Source organism: Emys orbicularis, chromosome 5, assembly GCF_028017835.1.
Source record: "Emys orbicularis isolate rEmyOrb1 chromosome 5, rEmyOrb1.hap1, whole genome shotgun sequence".
Lineage (NCBI taxonomy): Eukaryota > Metazoa > Chordata > Testudines > Emydidae > Emys > Emys orbicularis.
The window spans coordinates 27,344,141-27,356,624 of record NC_088687.1 but is presented as its reverse complement, the minus strand read 5'-3'; the positions used below and the strand labels follow the sequence as shown (position 1 = coordinate 27,356,624).

The following is a 12,484-nucleotide window of genomic DNA, read 5'->3' as shown; positions in this document are numbered from 1 at the left end:
TCATGCACAAATCTTTAACTCACATAGCTCCCAGCAGATGGGCACTGAAGTCTTAAATATTCCCCAATGATGTAAATCAGAAAAGAAATTTCCTAATCTCTGCCAAGGGCATTTTATCATCTCCACTTTTTTGTAAAGTACAAAAAAAAATCCAATTTTTAACGTGTGTGAGTGAAAGTACTATTAATCTTACAGCCACTGGCACAAATGAATGAACTGTAGGCCAAGGACAATTTTAGATGAGTAACAAAAGGCCAACTATGAGCAGGCTTGGTAGGATTCAATTTAAATCATTAGTCATCGGTAAACATTGATTTCTCATGTCACACAAATTGACGGCTGCGCAGGGAGCCCTCTGAAGTGCTGCTGTCATGGCCCCACTCACTCACTCACAGCCAGGAGTATGGGGGCCATCATCGGGGAGGAAATGTTCAGTAGCAGCGTGGCCTCCCCTGTGGCCAGGGATCCATTCTCCTACTTGAGGCCCTGGCTGAAGTTCTCTGTTCTGCCCCACCAGGTCCGCAGCCTTCCCCATACCTTGCACCCTGCAGCTCCAGTGTCATGACCATGCTCATTCACTCATCGGCTTGGAGTGTAGCCATCCCTGGACGGGAGCCATTCAGCAGCAGGGTGGTTTCCCTTGCACCTTGGAGCTCGTCCTCTTCCTTGGAGTCCTGGGGGGTCATTGCTCCACCGGGCCATGACCACAGGCCCTCCCCGCACCTTGTGCCTGGATGTTTCAGGTCCCTGGAGCCCTTCTGTCAGTGCTGGGAGCCCACTGCAACCCCTGTCAGCTCTGCCCTAGCCCTAACACCAACCCAAACACCCTTAATTTACCACAACTTTTAAAATAGTTAAAAATTTTAAAAGATGCTTAAAAATAAAAATTGATATTGTCAGATTAAAAAAACAAAAAAAACCTCTGCCAACCCAAACTATGAGACAAATTTATAATTCTGGTTTGCATCATTGTTCAACGAAAAACTAGCCTTTCTAATCTGTCTTTTGCATTAAGGAGTTCAGTAGAGACGAGGAGGTGTGTATAAATGGGCCCCAAGGGGACTCTATACTTACTGAATTGAGCATGCTCCTGAGCATTCCCAATAATAAAAAGGCAGCTTCTGTGCAAACATTGTTGATTGAAGACACCACAGTGCCACTGGAGGCAGGAACTCCAAATATAAATGTCCAGATAGAATCTAAATCAAACTATTGGAGGTGTGAGGGAAGAAAAAGAGAAAAGCCAAAATTAACCTTTGTTCCTATGCAATTTGATTGATTTTCTGCTTTTCTCTATTACCAATGATTTGTTCACTTATTTTGACATGATATATCTACCTAAGTACACTAAACCATGTTCTCAACAAGCTTCAGCCTCAAAGAACTGCATGAAAAGATCATGGAATTGTTTGAAAATCATCACAAGGATTCGTCTGAAAATCCCTCTTCCCGATGAACTGACAGAACTAAACATCTCTTTTTTCTGAGTCTTTCACAAGACTGTTCCAAATCTCAAGCAAACCTATCAACAGAATGCTGTACTAATGCTGTCACCTCAACTTACTTGATCAGTTTTCAGAACAAAATCCACAATGTGCTGCATATTTAAAAAATAAACATGCTTTTCCATCAAGTTTCAAGAATGCTATTACAAAACAAAACAAAAAAACCATAATTAAACTGAAGACCAGACCCCCTCCCCAAAACGATAAGGTTGTTTAAAAACCCTGATCAACCTCTGATTTTAAATTGCAATTAAAAAAACAATTGATTTTAAATCGAAAGTTGCACAGCTGTTGTACTCCTTCAACTAAATTCAAATTCATCTAAAGGAAAACCAGAATTTGAGGGATTTACCTCAATATAGGATAGACACAAGCCTTACTGACCAGGGATATCATGCATTAATGTTTATGCAAATCCAGATGTTCAAAAGAACATCTTTATCTACAGATACTGCTCAAATTTTTGTCTTCTATTTCCTGCTTGTAAAGGGATGTAAGTGCTAACCAAGTCCATTCTAAAGTGCAATTTGTCAGTTTAGAGTAGGAATTTTCCCTGAGGACCACAGAAACCTAGTCATCCTAGTTTTTTTTAAAATACACGAATCCCTGACACGCATATATTGTACCAAAGACTTTGAAGAGCAACTAGCAAAAGACACCAAAAAAATTTTTTTTTCTAAGTACATCAGAAGCAGGAAGCCTACCAAACCATCAGTGGGGCCACTGGACAACCAAGGTGCTAAAGGAACGGTCAAGGAAGAAAAGGAGAAGCTAAATGAATTTTCTGCATCAGTCTTCACTGCCGAGGATGTGAGGGAGATTCCCACACCTGAGTCATTCTTTTTAGGTGACAAATCTGAGGAACTATCCCAGATCGAGGCATCAATCGAGGAGGTTTTGGAACAAATTGAGAAATTAAACAGTAATAAGTCACTAGGACCAGGTGGTATTCACCCAAGAGTGCTGAAGGAATTCAAATATGAAACTGTCCAACTACTAACTGTGGCATGTAACCTATTGCTTAAATTAGCCTCTGTACCAGATGACTGGCAGATAGCTAATGCAACGCCAATTTTTAAAAAAGGATCCAGAGGCAATCAGAGGCTGGTAAGCCTAACTTCAGTAGCAGGCAAATTGGCTGAAAGTATAGTAAAGAAGAGAATAATCAGAAACATAGGTGAGCACAATATTTTGGGGAACAGTCAACATGGCTTTTGTAAAGGGAAATCATGGCTCCCCAATTTATTAGAGTTCTTTGAAGGGGGTATTTGGAATTTCAGAAAGCCTTGACAAGATCCCTCACCACAGGCTCTTAAGTAAAGTAAGCAGTCATGGGATAAGAGGGAAGGTCCTCTCATGGATCAGTAATAGCTTAAAAGATAGAAACCAAAGGAGAAATGATTGGTTAGTTTTCACAATGGTGATAGGTAAGTAGCAGGGTGCCCCAAGAATCTGTACTGAGACCAGAGCTGTTTGACATATTCATAAATGATCTTCAAAAAGGGGTGAACAGTGAGGTGACAAAGTTTGCCAACGATACAAAAATCACTAAAGATAGCGAAGTCCAAAGCTGACTGAAGAATTACAAAGGGATCTCACAAAACTGGTGACTGGATAACAAAATGGCAGATGAAATTCAACGTTGATAAATGCAAACTAATGCATATTGGAAAACATAATTCCAACTATATACAAAATGATGGGATCTAAATTAGCTGTTACCACTCAAAAAAAGACCTTGGAGTCATCATGGATCGTTCTCTGAAAACAACCTGCTCAATGTGCAGCATCAGTCAAAAAAGTTAACCGAATGTTAGGAACCACTAGGAAAGGGACAGGTGGTAAAACAGAAAATATCAAAATCCCACTATATAAATCCATGGTATACCCACACATTGAATACTATGTGCAGTTCTGGTTCCCCAATCTCTAAAAAGATATACAACTGGAAAAAGTACAGACACAGGCAACAAAAATGATTAGGGGTATGGAACAGCTTCCATTTGAGGAGAGATTAAAGAGTAGGACTGTTCAGCTTGGAAAAGAGATGACTAAGGGGAGATAAGATAGAGGTCTATAAAACTATGAATGGTGTGGAGAAAGTGAATAAGGAAGCATTATTTATCCCTTCACATAACATAAGAACCAGGGATCACACAATGAAATGAATAGGCAGCAGGTTTAAAACAAACAAAAAAAGTACTTCACACACACAGTCAACCTGTGCCAATTCATTGCCAGGGGATGTTGTGAAGGCCAAAAGTGTAACTGGGTTTTCTACATAAAGTTAGATGCCTTTTTAGAAAAAAGATTTTAATTTTTTTTTTAACCTTTTCCTACTAAAAACATAGTATGTAACCCCAGGAAAACACTTCTAGAAATAAAGCAATGTTTTCTGAACAGAGTTTCCAAAGCCATAGTCAATGACATCATCCCTTTGATCCCGTTCCCACAACTGTCTTTGCAGGCAGGCCCTTAGTGCCAAGATAGAGCCCACGTCGTCATACAGGCACCAGGGTCAGTTCATATTGATCTGAACACAGAATCTGGGACTCAAGTTGCTATTTCTTATAAAATCGCCCCCCTATATATATATATATATATATATTTATTTATTTATTTATTTATTTATTTTTTTACAAGAAATCTATTCAGTACATAATAGCAGCAGCTATGACAAGTTTTTGTTATATGTCAGTGCAATTCATCACAATTTGAATCCCAAACGTCTAAATATAAAGCTGATAAATTAACTACAGAATCAATTTGGGGGCAATTAATCCATTATTCTCTTTGGTGTTACACAGAATTATATTGATATCTTTCTAGATAATCCCTACCTGGCAACCCTGATTACATCGGCTGCTGCTGACAGGTGCACTGACCTGCAGGTTTTCAGGCAGCTCAGTGACTGGCTGCTGCAGGAAAAGTGCCATGAGGAGGAAATAGAGTGCAGGTACATTAGTATGCTTAGGGAGAAATGACTGAAGAACCGGAAAGCCCGGAAAATGACAAGCATCCCGGTTAATTTCCCTGACAGTTGATCTGCCGCCAGCACTCCTGCCAACATTGAACCCTAAGAGAAAGGGAAATAAAAAAGCCAAAAGTGTTAACATGCAAATTACCGGTTTATAACATCACTTTTTAGTAAATTATTCAAGTACAGAAGGGAGCACTTTAGAAGTGAACAATAGTAACAATGAATTTATACATATACACCACATTCATATTAACACCAACTTGCTACATTTTTCAATTATTAAATCAATGTCAAAAACTTAGTCGTAAAATCCTCACGATATCAGATGGATGTTCCAGTACAAATTTCTCAGTAAACACAGCAATTGTAACGCTACTTCAAATAAATGGTCCACCTAGACTCTGAGAACAGCCAGTAATGACTCTTCAGAGGAAGGTTTAAAACTCCTATAAAGGACACCATACAATTACATTCCAGTGGCGAGAGTTTCACCGTAACCCCAAGTAGTTGGCTTATGTTGCAAAGCGTGAGTCTGACTGCCAGTGAGAGTGAATGGAATTTAAAGCATTTTTCCAGATATTTCATATATGACTAGTTTTAATTTTTACTAATTAAATCAACTTGGCACGAAGGTTTAAAATACTCTTAATTTACCTTTATTTCCTACCAGAAAATGGAGCCAGAGTTAAGTAAAAGCTACCGGAAGCCACGAGAGCCAATTTATATTGCACCTTTAATACCATTTCCTCCCAGCTCCAAAAAACGTTCAGTGATTGGGAAAAGTACTGAATGGACAGCACTGGTAAATAATGTACTCTGAAGAAGGGTACAAGTATAACAAACAACAGTGAGATGCTAGTTCAGTTTTCATGACTACTCAGATACTTGGCCTTTCTGCTGACATTATCATCAGCAAGGCCAGTTAGCTACAAATATAATTTGCGATGTAAACTTTTGTTCACTAGAAACAAACTCATTTTACATAGTCTATCAAAGAGCCATCAAATGGTAATGAAATGTTCACTACTAAGTCATGTGAAATTCACAAACGTGACCCTTTAAGTGAATAGTTTCATATCTTATTTCATTAGGAATCTTTGAATTTTTTTTTTATTAAAAAAAATTGTAGACATATTCAGACAAGATAATCAGATATATCACTACCACTAGTTTTAAAAGTTTTGGACCAGCAACAATTTTAAATATCTCTATACCTGGGGTCTGGCCAGGTACCAACTTTGATATAATTTAAAACAAAATGAAACAAAAAAAAAAGCCCCTCAATTTCTTTTTAAGTTTAGTCTCTATTTGTGATGTCCCCAGAACTTCTGACTGAATGAAAACTTTTTACTATATAGTTGGCTTTCTACTGTATTTACAGTGAATACTAAATAAACAACAATTGTCAACACTCTAAAGCATCAACAGTTCTGAAACCCTAAAAAAAGAAATGCAAATACAAATTATGTCTAACATTCATATATTAGAAATACAACGAATTATGATTAAAGATTACCCAAACAAATGGTATGACATGAATGCTAACAAAAATGCTCACTCTCACAACACAGTTTCAGATAAATTCTATTTTTCATAATTTTCTCCTACTTAATTAATCTTTTATTAATAACTGAAAGTTTAATTATATTTTTCCAGTTTACTACCCTGAGGGAAATGTTATGGGAAATAACTGTAAACAAAGACTTAACAGTTCCTTAATAGGAATAGCAATGTAGCATAAAATGGTTTTACAGAGAGGAATGACCTGGGTTTTAAATTTCGCTGAGAAGTACAAAATATATATTTCATCTTGTAGCTAGAAGAAAAAGCACTATAAAGAAAAATTTTAAAAAACCAAAGTATGCTTTCAATAAAAGTTTATACCTTTCTTTATTCAAAAAATGAGGATAAGTTCTTTAGTGCAGAATGAGACATTTTACTATATAGTGAAATGACTTCAGATGTAGATGTGGTGGTTACTTTAGCAGACAAACATAAAAGGTATTGCCTACAACTCTGTTAGGACTGACAAAGTAAGGGCCTGATCCCAAACCCATTAAAGCTAGTGGAAAGATTCCAATTTCAATTCAACGTGCTTTGGATCAGACCCTAAACTGGGAAGTCATTTGAGAAATTCACTCTTCATCAGGTTGGGAGAAAGAGCCATATTGGATAGAATATAAACTTGGCAGGGTACCAATTCAGACTTCATAATTACGTGCAGACGCACATCAGATAAGACAGATATACATCTTTTGGTAGAGATACAGAGTATGTCTCTACTTCAAGCTGCAGGTGTGATTCCCAGCTTAAGGAGAAATACTTGTGGTAGCTCTGATTGAGCTACCGGGGTAAATACTGAGTGTAGCAGCAGCAGCGCGAGCAGTGGGATGGTCTAGCCGCCCTGAGTATTTACCTGACCAAGACCCTAGGTACGTATTTGAGGCGACTAGCCCCTACAGCCGCTTGTGCTGGTGTGGTTACACTCCATTTTTAATGTGCTAGCTCAACCAGATATACCACGAATATTTCTCCTCGAGCTGTGATTCGCAACTCCTGCTCAAGGTAGAGACATACCTATAGACTTGCCTTCTTTGGGGAGGAGGAGGAGCAGAGTGGGGGGGAAATAGTTTTTGTAATTTTTGCTTCATTATAAAAGGTCTGAAAGATTTTTGTTAACCACATACAATATTGATTTTTACATTAGAAATTCAGGTCTTGTCTAACCTGGAAAATTCTATAACTAAAGAACTAGTGAATAAAGACATCATTAGTCAAGAGACTGAACGATGAGCAACAGAGGGAAAGGGATTTTTTCGTCAGCCTGTTTAAAAAACCTGTTTGTTTCGTTAACTCCTACTTAACCTAATGTCTAACGAGCTTTTTGTGTTTTTGTTAAAGATTCAACATCCCCACCTCTTTAATGAAGCAGCAACAGGGGCAAAACCCCAATTATTTGAAAATCCCTTCCAAGTCACCTCTTCAGAACACTGCCCAGATTACGAGAAGACATTCCATACGTTGAAAACAAAACAAAAGATGACAGCAAGACAGCTATGGAATTGGAACCACGCCACTTCTCAGTGTCTCTTTTATCCCACATGACTCTGGTCACTCATGGCCTGATGCCAAGATTGATTCTTTAATGCTTGCCTTGTTTATTAACCCCCGTCAGTTATTGCAATAAAAAGATGATCTATAACTTGCCTTTGTTCAATTTCTGACTGCCACTGTAATTCAAAATATGATGGAAAAGTCCTATAGTCCTATGTACATGTTTATGGTACAGCATTCAGACAATTATATCATGATAACTTTAAAGGAAAACTGCAGTGAAATATTAAGTAGTTCCCAATCATTAGAACTACTACAAAACTAGCTAGTGTTCAGTCCTACAAAGGGAGCTGTGCAGGTGAACCTTTACAGCCTCATGGAATCCTATTATCTTCAATGGGATTCCATGAGGACACAAAAGATCTATACCCTAACAGATTTCCTCTGCAAGACTGGACCCAAAATTACTAGTAACTATTTATTTTTAATGGCCGGTATATAAAAAAATAAATGAGAAACAACAGTGATCTCCCAATCCAAACTCTCAAAAGCACTTCCCCCCTCTCATTCAAATCTCTCCTAAAACCCGTCTTTCCACAATGCTCATAAGTGAGTTCATAATAAATAGTTAAAACTATAAAAACAGCTTTTCTCTTTTCTGCATTTCCCTGGGTATCCTGTCTTCTCTGTGTGTCGAAGATTTTAAGCTCTTTAGGACAGATTTTTTTTATCTCTGTGTATTGTACAGTTCCTAACACATTGCCAGCATTAAACAAATAATATTAAAGCAGGAGGCAGCCATATTTCCAGAAAGAGAATATGGATCAAAGGCAGGAAGATCAGAGCCAGGAAGATTTGGGCCAAAAATTGTTTTTCATCTGTGTAATAGACCTTATTTTCTATTTTTGGTTGATACTTAATGTAGAAATGGCTCTGAGGCATGAAATTCAGATCCAGATGCAAGCTCTCCCCAAGTATGGAGGTGCTCAAATGCAAAGTTCCAATCTGAGGCTACCTAAAATTCACAGATGGCATTTGTGTCATTCCTCATTCGATAGAAGAATTTTGAATATGCATATGACCTACAAGTTCACATTAGTATTATTAGGCTGAGTACAGTTCAGTCCAGAATAAAAGAGGAGTGATTCATATCCTCTTTCATAAAATTCAAACTCTAAAGAGTTTAACTGGTCTGCCAAAGGTGAACTTGCACAAGTCATTCTTACTCTCAACATATATAAAGAATATGCCATCTACATACTAAAAGAAAAAAAAACTATTTAAAACAAAAAGCTTGTGTTCATATTCTGTGTGCACGACTGCCCTTGTGAGACTTGTACACAACAATGAACTAGGGCTTAAAACTTGCAACGTTCGCATACCAGATGCAGTAAACCTAATGTACTCTCATTACTTGAAAGCCACACTGTGTATTCCATCTAAATTTTAACTCATTCTCCAAGTTATTCTTTTAATAGGTCTTATTTTCACTGATTAATTTTTTCTTTGTGCTTTTTACCTGCCATCATTGCTGAACAGAGGCTCACAGATAAAGACTGTAACCTTCACTTAGTTATGTTATAGGGGATCTGCTGGTAACCAGTCTTCTATGCCGGGGTGCTGAAACAATCTGTATAGTGGGGGTGCTGAGAGCCACTGAACAAAACTGTAAACCCTGTATATGATGAAAACCACTTCAAGCCAGGGGGTGCAGCAGCACCCCCAGCACCCCTAGTTCCAGCACCTATGCTTCCATGTCAACCACCTTTAAATCAAATGTGTCTACACTACCACTTATGTCAGTATAATTTATGTCACTTAGAGGTGTGAATAAGCCACCCCCAGAGCAACATAAGTTACACCGACCTAAGCGGTGGACAGTGCTATATTGGCGGGAGAGCTTCCGCCAACATAGCTTCCACCGCTCGTTGGGGGGTGGATTAATTAAGTCAACAGGAGAGGTCTCTCCCATCAGCTTAAAGTGGCTACACTAAAGAGCCTACAGTGGCGCACTATACAGTGTAGCCATACCATTAGTTATGGCTGTACTTAAACTCATGAGATTTAAGTTTTAGCCCAGATTTTGCACAGATGGACCAGCTGTGCAATGTTCTCTATGTTACTACAGACCATACAACCAGTCTGAAAATGTATTCGTCTGTCCACTAGGGATGAGTCACCTTGATGAGCAGGCAAGTCATCTTGTGCTCTTCCTCTTACTTACATATATAAATATACATAACACTTCATGAAGTATGCTTATGTGCCGAAGGAAGAGCAGAAAAAGGCATCTCCAGCAAGTTGATGCTGAATACTTCCCTAATGAGAACAGAGTTTTGTCACAATCTCCCCCTTTGACAGGAAGGAAAGAAGAAAGAACACTAGCCTCTTCACTATAGAATAAAAACAGATAACTACAGGGCATAATTCAGAACTGCAGGAATTTTTCCTTACCACTGCCACAAGAGTATGTGTCAATACTTCATAAGACTTGTTAACGCCAAAGCTTCCCATGTAAAATTCCATATTGCTGGACTGGACAAATGGTATGCATATTACTATATGACTGTCAATTGTAATTTTGTACATCTGTTCTAGACTGTGCTTTATGAAAACTTTCTCTCACCCAGTGGGCCAAATCCTAAAATAACTTACACCATTAGTAACCCCACTGACTTCACAATGGAAAAACTGTGACTGAGTCAGAGGATGGCACTAAATAGTCGTCAGTTGTACTGATTTGAATATTTTGAACTGTCTGAGAATTAGCTCTTTGGAAGTCACCATTTCTAGTAACTTGAAAACCAGGCAGATGAGTTAAACATTGTTATGTATTTACTAGCATACTATATAATAACCAGACACTTTTAGAAGGGTTACATAACAGTTGCTTGAGAAAAACAGAATGAAAGTTTTTTATCTGCTCAATGAAATGATTGAAGAATTATCTTGTGTTTTTGATATAATTACATCAGACAAAGGCATATTGCTTTTCATTTGTTGATTGCCAAGTGCTTTGCACAAGTCAGGTGAACTTTATCAACTGTATTTTATGCATGAAGTAACAGACAAGTTTCAGTGACTTACTCAAGGTCACACAGTGATTTAGTTACAAAGTCTGAAATTCAATTTCAGTTGTGTGATTCCCAGCCTCATAAGTAGAACATGCTATCTCCCCTGAAGGGATGCCACATTGCAAAATCAGTTCAACTGCCATTGACTTCAAAGGCAGCAGAGTTAGACCAACACTAAGTGCTTTTGAAAATCCCACTCTTACAATTTAATTTAAGACAACATTACTCTTTTCCCCTGAAGAAATCATAAGCAGAACATAGGCATGTAGCTTTTTCTTTTCATCTTGATTCAAAACCACTTTAATAAGTTAAAAGCGTTAAGCTTGTCCACATGCAAAAGTTGCACTTGTTTATACTTAAATAAGTTTTCAAACAGATTTAATGAAGTGATGCAAACCCGTGTGGACACACATAGTCTGGTTGAAGAATGAGCTAAGAATTAAACCTGTTGTTAATTAACTTAAGCTAAACCGAAACAAGCCTCATTTGAACCAAAATATGATTGTCCATATAGCCTTTCACTCTAGTTCTACTAAATCCGTTTCAAAACACACCTTAAGTTAAACCAGTGCAATTTTCTCATCCACACAAGCCTAAAGCTGGCCTTTGTCCTCCTCCTCAGCTGAGATGATTTACACTGTACAGCTAGCACTGTTTACCTGTAAAGAATCACATTTGTAATGAAAGGAAATGCTATATGCTGGCATTCAAGCTGAAATTCCCCCAAAAGCAGAAGGCCAGCAAAACAACACAAACAGTGCAGTAGCACTAGGGGGAGGGCAATAATCAAATAGGACATCCTCTGCTATACACAGCATCCACCTAGAGAGAGTTGGTGTTGGCCATTGTGGGCAAGCTGGAGGTGTTCAAAATTGATCCAGTGGCCCACAAACCGTACAAAATCTAGTTATTTAGGCATTGTGCAGGGAGGCGAGGGGGCAATTTCACTCTAAGAGAAAATTGTATTGAAACTTGCATTATGATGTGGCCATACCACTTTTAAGAGTAGTAAAAATATCACGCTTTCACTTAAGAAAACCAAAATTCAGTAGCCTAAACAAATAATGGGAAGGAGCAACCAAGACAACCAACACAACAAACCTTTTAATACTGAAACTATTTGATAACACTCCGTATTATAAGATTAATTTTGTAATAGTAACATACAATTCTTAGACGATAAAAATATCAAGAGACACATCCTTAAATCATCAGAATTGAAAGCTCATACCTAGCACAGTGCCAATCTTATTTGTCAACACAGAATCTGTCTGATCAAGCCAGCCTCCACCGCTGAGGCCTTCTTTAAACTTGAGGAGTATAGGCTGATTACTTAGCAAGACCACAAGAATTCTCATGGCTGCAGTAACTGTGGTAGAGTGCAGATGTTCTTCCATAAACATCATAATCCAATCAAAACCCAGGGTCCTGACCAGTTCTTCAGATGCCCTAATGAAAAAAGGTAAAATATGTAAAAGATTTCCTATAATGGACAGCCTGGCAAGAATCAAAGCTTCAATATCAGACACAGAGAAGAACATCAGAGAAAATTAAAATCAGTCAAAGCATGGACCGGTTTCTCAGGTGAGTGCTACCTGTTACAGAAGAAGGAATGGTCAATCAGATTTCTTTAGCAGTAACTACTACAGAGTTGTCAGTATTTGGTTCAATGGAATGGGAGGATTGAGAATACAGTCATAGTCATTGGGACTATTACAATTGGCTTTGAGATTACTCTAAAAACTGATGTGAAACTGGGGGCTAAAACAGGAAATTTATGTCTACAAATTACAACTTCTAGATAATATAACTGTTTCTTATGTGAGTCATTTACAGGTTATAAAGTTATACAGATGTTATTCAAAAAACTG

At 38.0% G+C, this 12,484-nt stretch overlaps 1 protein-coding gene across 1 annotated transcript in view; it reads right to left on the bottom strand.

Moving 5' to 3' along the window:
- Positions 1-12,484, bottom strand: part of WDFY3 (WD repeat and FYVE domain containing 3) — a 241,607-nt gene that overhangs the window by 77,597 nt on the left and 151,526 nt on the right. Inside the window, exons 30-32 of the mRNA XM_065404726.1 lie at positions 11,845-12,062; positions 4,346-4,581; positions 1,075-1,209 (exon numbers count right to left, since the gene is read on the bottom strand). Of these exons, the coding sequence (XP_065260798.1) occupies positions 1,075-1,209; positions 4,346-4,581; positions 11,845-12,062 (589 nt within the window). The remainder of the gene's footprint in view (positions 1-1,074; positions 1,210-4,345; positions 4,582-11,844; positions 12,063-12,484) is intronic.